Source organism: Nematolebias whitei, chromosome 8 (assembly GCF_014905685.2).
Source record: "Nematolebias whitei isolate Nwh7 chromosome 8, NemWhi1, whole genome shotgun sequence".
Lineage (NCBI taxonomy): Eukaryota > Metazoa > Chordata > Actinopteri > Cyprinodontiformes > Rivulidae > Nematolebias > Nematolebias whitei.
The window spans coordinates 17,683,330-17,690,071 of record NC_056505.1 but is presented as its reverse complement, the minus strand read 5'-3'; the positions used below and the strand labels follow the sequence as shown (position 1 = coordinate 17,690,071).

The 6,742-nt window shown below is 37.4% G+C and overlaps 1 protein-coding gene across 1 annotated transcript in view; it reads left to right on the top strand.

Annotated features, from left to right (window-relative positions):
- Window positions 1–2,886, top strand: part of frmd3 (FERM domain containing 3) — a gene marked incomplete at its 5' end in the record, with an annotated part of 22,074 nt that extends 19,188 nt beyond the window's left edge. Inside the window, 2 exon segments of the mRNA XM_037681008.1 lie at window positions 815–1,043; window positions 1,764–2,886. Coding sequence (XP_037536936.1) covers window positions 815–1,043; window positions 1,764–2,244 — 710 coding nt within the window.
- Window positions 2,887–6,742: the final 3,856 nt, after the last annotated feature.

Genomic DNA, 6,742 nt, shown 5'->3' with positions numbered 1-6,742 from the left:
ACACACACACACACACACACACACACACACACACACACACACACACAAAGCACAAATTCATCAGTTAGGTCTCAAAAGTAATCATCAAGTCAGCGCCTCAGACAAAATTTAAACTCAGCAGGACGAATCCTTCAGAATAAAAGACCAACAGTATAACATTTTTCAGGAGGGTTGACTGATTCAATATTTATGAAAAATAAACACCAGAACAAAGTTTATTAATGCCTTGGATGGCTCACATGTATTGTTCCGCTGGCTTTCACAGACCTGATACAATATTGTAATGCATTTTACATATCTAACCATTTTATTTTTAAATATTGCATAACTTATCCACTTTTTCAAGTTAGATACAAGGCCAGATTAATAATCTTTTCTTAGTGGTAATTTTCAGGTATTTTTCAGCATCCTAAAGTAAGATAGGACTGCTCTCCTGTGGCTGACGTGCTGAACTGCAGCGTAAAATGCAGCTTCTGGACAAAAGGACTGGGTTCTCTGGTGTGTCACGTAATGTTTGAATTGTGAAAGCAGCCAGTGCTCCTCAGCACTGAAAGATAGACTTACCAAGAAACTATGCATGCTGTGAATGCATGGCAGCTTTGTCAAAAAACTTCAGAGATGAACTTCAAACCCTGTTTTCCAAAACGTAAGCTAGCAAAACTGTGGAACATTGAAATAGTCCCTTCAGCAACAGAAAATAAATCTGGGACGATGATAAAATTTATTGCAGCAAGTTGATGCTCTTTTTGCTGCATTTTGAATCAAACCCTCTGTTTGTTGACTAAACCCTCTTTCTCTCCTTTTCTGTGTGCAGGTGTGGTCTCTGTGAAGGACCCGGTTCCCTTGTCTCCCCTGGAAACTTCAGCTGCTCCTGCAGACTCGGAGCAGCTCAGTGCAAAAAGAGAAAACTCCAGTTTGAGCAATGACTTGCAGTCTCACTACGTTTCCATGGAAACCTCAAATTTCCAACCTCAAACGCCCAAAGTTGAAGAGAGACTTGAGGAAGATGACGAGGCGCTCACCATTTCTGAGCTTTCCTACAGGTCTTCATTAAGCTTTTCAAATTTGTACGAAAAAAGTTTTCATTTTTGAAATCTTCTACATCCTTTGTATAATGAAGTTTATTTAGTTTGGCTGTCAGTTGCTCCAATTTAAACCTTAGATGTTTAAATGAGTTACGTCTGCTTATTTTCATCAAGTTTGTTCATCGTTTGCTGTTTTGAGGAAAACTTTGTGAGGTATTTTAAAAGCAGAATAGATCCAGATTCATTCTTGATGGCAGCATCATACCTTTGACCCAGTTGTGGCAAATTCCAGATGTTTCTTAGATCAAAGCTTATTTGATTGCAGTTAAAGAATGTGTCCTCTGTATATCTGTTGGAGAAAAAATATTCTCGCTTTATCTCACTTACTCAAAAGGAGACATGCTCAACAGAAAACTTTTAACCAGTTTTTACTTGCTGCTTTTCAGATTTTTTTACTGCAGATTTTCAGGACAGGTCACACAGAAATACAGGAAGTGCACACATGAAGCCCAGGCACAAGAATCTGTCACGGGCAGTGTGTGCAGCTTATTTTTATGCCTTATCAGTTCAGCTGAGCTCACAGACTTGGAGTGCCAGCTGCATGCTGTAGCCTCTCAACTCCTCGTCCAGCTCTCTCTGCTAAACCAAACATATGGTTCATGGGCAGAGCTATTCTCAGCCACAGTAGTTAAACACATTGACCAAAAATTTCCTAACATTGTCTTCTCTCCTCTGCAGCCCCTGTGTCAGCATGCTTCCCACTCCAGTGGATGACAGTCAAGGAGGCACCAGCTTGCTCTTCTGTTCCCCGGTCCAGAGTCCCGCCCGGCTGCTAAGAGAGCTCCATGAAGACCCTGACATCCAGGCCCAGCTGGAGGCTGAGCGGGAGCGAGACCGTGCCTGTGAACGCGCCCGCCTGGCTGCGGCAGGTCGAATGTGTGGAGCCTGGACCAGCAGCCTGCGCCTGCTGTCGTCCAATGAGAGGGTCAACACCTGTGTGCTCGGCGTGGCCCGGCTGGTTGCCGTGGTAATGGGTGTCCTGCTTATCACTGTGCCCACGCTGCTGCTGCTGCTGGAGTCGGACATCGACGTGTCGTTCCTCCACGAGATCCGGCAGACCCCAGAGTTTGAGCAGTTCCACTACGAATATTACTGCCCGCTTCGGCGCTGGATTCTGTGCAAGATCAGCATGGCCATGGAGAACCTGTGGTCCGACTGAGGGAGATGAGGAGCAGAGGAGAGCCATGATCAAAAGAGTGAAAATGTCTGTCTTAACTTGTGGTTTATGATCTCCTGTCTTAACATGTGGGCTTTCTTTGCAATATGACTCGCAGAACTGTAGCAAGCAAGGCAGTTCTGCCTAAGTGACACAGAATCAAGTATAATTATTTTACCTCTTTGGCAGGATTTACTTTATGAATCAAATAATAAAAAAAGAAACTGGAAAATATTTTTTTCTGTAATCACTTGTTAAGATAGACACTTTTGACAGGACTTTGCAAAGAAAGAAGACATGATCAAGAGAAACTGATGGGAAAAAAATAAATGAGAAAAAAAAAAAAAAAAGACAGAAGTGGTTGGTATTATTTTACTGGGTCTTTTGTTGGTTCGCTCCTGATGCTGACGAGCAGAAATTCTGATTGGCTGTCATCCTGAGAGCGGCTCATCTGATTGGTTAACGAGCATGTCAGTCATGACGGAGCGAGAACACAAAGAGAATATATTTACCAGTAAAATGCCACACCGCTCTGTATATATATTTAAAAAATGAGCAACAATATCAAATATTGCTATGTTAAATAAGTTTTTAATGTTTTGTACATTTTTATGTGATCCAGATCTTTCAGGAATTTTTCAGTCAGAAGATCTACTTTGAGTTTATTTTCAAAATTGAGAGTTTACAAAAGATATTTAAAAAAAAAAATGGCTACTTTGATGCTGTTTATCAGGTTGATGGTTGCAGAAAAACTTAAAGTATTTTTTTAAGGCTACCATCAACTTTTGTTGTTTTGGTGGAAACCTGATTTTAGAAGTTACAGCACAAATCTTCATCTTTTCAGATTATTTGATGTCATTTTAGAAACCACCGGATGACCAGAAAGAAACTGGTTTGTGTCACTAAATTGTGTGTTTTGCTGGATTTCTGAATGCTTTATGAACTGTGTTAGCTAAATGTACATGGGGTTTTAACAAAACAACTGACAGAGGAAAGAGACCATATGGAAACATCAATGGAAACTGTGAACTTGAAGCTGGTTGTTTCGATGATTAAAGGTTCAAGAGGAGCTCCTTTTCAGAAATTAAAGAAAATGGGATATTGCAAAAAAAGTTGTACTTTCAATTACACAGTGAGTCCATGACACATAAAGAAACAAGTGAGGCGTTTACATGTAATCAATCCACTCAAGTAAGCAAGAAGCTAATGCAGAAGTTGTTAAAGTGATAGTTCACTTATTTAAAAGTGGGGTTCTTTGAAAAGGTTTTTAATAAGCAGCTTCCAAACTGTCATAACAATTAATGTCAACACTATTCTGCCAACACTGATGATGAATTCAGTTTTACATATACCTGTATTACATAGAATTATGCTATTTAAAAGTGCAAGTAGCTAGCTGTACCTCCTATGCAATTTGGAGCACTTCCTGCACGACCTTATTAATATGTATGGCAGAAAAAAACATGTAATGTCAAACTGACTGTGTAAAGGTTGATAAATGAGTGTTTGCCATTTTTGTTTTGGTCCCATTCGGATTGGCCATAAACTTTTTAGTCTAGTCAAAAATATTCCACATTTCCCCATACTGAGGGTGTTCAAAGTGACATCGACAACAGGTAAGATAATAACTGGTAACATACCTTTTTTGTGGAACCAGGCTTGAAAATATCTGAACTATCTCTTTTTGACCAGTTAGTTTCCTCATCCCAGACAAAAAATCAAAATGATTTGTTGCCATTTATCCAAAGTATTTATGGAAATGTTGTTTCACCTTTACTGCTGTTCTGGTTGAGGTTTCCAAAAGTGTTTTATGCAGATGTGCAAAGGGATGCCAGATGTTTACATTGATTCAACGCTTGGAGTAAAGTAAGTGTTTTAGTTGGCACTTTGGTTGACGCACAGTGACTGTTAATAGAAGCAAGGAAGTCATTTCAAAAAGTTTTCTGTGACTTTTGGAAACCTACAGTCATCATCAGCACATTTTTTGTTTAGCATAGATTCAGTTAACGTGTCTGTGAACGAAATAAAGATATTTAGTGATAATAATAACTTCAGATCCTACACGTTAAGAGTTGCTGTGTTCAAAAAGTACTTTTTTCAATGAACTTCTCAGGAAAGATGATAGCAATTTCAGTTCATAATAAAAATGTCTAAAAAGTACAAAACAAATTATCTACCAACGACATACCACATTTAGCTTACCCATAACCATCACATTATGCTTTTATGAATATTTTATGTAAAGTCAAACACATACAGTAAATATGATTGCAGCCTGCCTGCTTAGTTTTATTATATTATATGCATCCATGACATTTAGGAATATTGCAAACTCATATTTATGGCCAGTAATAGAGCCAGTATTGGCCAGTCTCTTTTAGTACTCACAGAGGCTCTTTGCGTGTCATGTAACACATAGACTTGATGCATTTACCTTTATGCATATAGAAAATATGCATTAACAACAAAAACATACTTGTTTAAGACAAAGCATTTATTTTCTTACTACAGCACATGCACTGACTTTCAAAGGTGAAACCAAGCAAAGGGCCAAATCACTACAACTGCAATGTTAGCTTTTATCAGCCCAGATCTGAGTTATGTGTTCCCTTTTGACGTGTATGGTACTGCTAAATTATTCCCATTGTCTCACAAAACTTTGGGTTATGTATTTCTGTCTTTAAATGTTCATCTTCTTGTATGCAGACACTAAAATGTGGGGTCAAACTCTGCAGATTGAAAAAAAACGTCTCTGTAAAGGCATTGTGTTAACACAGCTATAAAGTTTGTAACTGGTTTTGGTCTTTGACTTTTTGTGCTTCATCTTCCTCCAAGTAAACAGAAGAATCTTTCTTCTGGCTTCATAATCCCTCCATGCAACTTGCATGCCCTCATCTATAAACTGTGTTTAGCTGTGAAACAAACAAACTTAAAAAAACTACTGGCTGGATATTTTCTATTTTCTTTACGTTGCGTGTCTTGTGTGTAAAGCAATCTTGTTACAGGCTTGGCTGTCTCAACCATGTTAGACAAATGCATGTTTTTTTGTGCTTTTGCAATAGTGGGGGGGGGAAATAGCCAAGGTATTCATGGCTTTTTCTCACTTAAAACAAGGCTTTCACTAAGGCTAACTGGGCTTCCACGCAGTTTATCAGCTTATGTCTTGTTCAAAAGAATTGGTTTCTTGAACCGTGCGATCATTTAGCCTAAAAAAGCAGCTCTATATTACTTGACTGGTTAGCATCATGCTATTGTTATGTGTTTGTGAGCCATTGAAGCTAAATGTTAGCGCGAACAGAGCATGTTAACTTAACTGTCATAAACAGGGCTGGGATTCATACACTTTTAGTTTAAAAAAATAAAACATTAAACACAGTTTTATTTACCACACTGGTAACTGAGTGTTGAAAATATTCAGCTTGTTAAACCAAATGTCCAACCTACAAGTCAAAGTTTAAGAAACTAAACATTAGCTCATCGCTAACAGCAAAAAGGCCTTTTGGTTCTGAGTTAAACAAATCACGGTCAATCTGACAAAAACTGTAGAATTATACGAGTTTATGGCTCATTTATTAGTTTAGTTACTAAACTAGTTACTACTAGTAACTAGTAGTTACTTTAGTAAGATTTATTTAGAGTTTTAGCTCTGCCTTGAGCAAATTTATCCGAGATCCTGTGTTTGACAAGCAGCAAACTGTGGTCTAAAAGTTCAGCTTTGGTTGTATTTAAATTGTGATCTAAATTAAATAAATGTAAAGAAACAAAACTCACACACTTTATGATGTCATGTATCAGTTATTATTGCTGTTTAACAAGTTTCCTAAAGGACTCAAGCAGTTGTAAACCTTAAATAGAATGATGCAATGTTAAATCAAACATACAAGAAAATAAAAATGAACACCAAGAATATCCATGTTACTGTTTTTCATTCATTTATTCAATATTTTTAATATTTGAACTCAGGTCTAATGTAGGCAAAAATGCTGAACAATAAGTAAAAATTAAATAAAAGTATGTCAGTTATTTCAGTGTCGTGGGCTTGTAGTAGCAGACCCTGCATGATCCCTGTGGTGTTTTTAAACAGATTGTTTTGTTTTCAGTTTATTCGATTAGTTCTTTCTTTCCTTCTTTTAGTCTTTTTACATAAGCCTCTCTGGAAGCTCCTATAAATAAAACGGGGAAAAAATGATTAAAAAGAGACAACCAAGCCTTATCTTAGTGAAGTAAACATTTTGACTGTTTGTATGTTGTAAAAATTAAAATGGGTTGTTTTATATGTTAATACTGACACAATAAAGATCCTCAATAATCATGGTTATTAATGAGTGGGATATATCTGATGTACATTTCTCAGATTTGGTTTTGTCTCCCTCATGTGCTAAGAAGTAGATGCTGCAGCGGCTTTTTATATTTTGATGACGTTTGTGCAAGCCACAGATTTATTTGATACAGTAAGTGCTCAAAAGTTTACTTTGAGAGCCAAAAATTCTTAATTATGCAA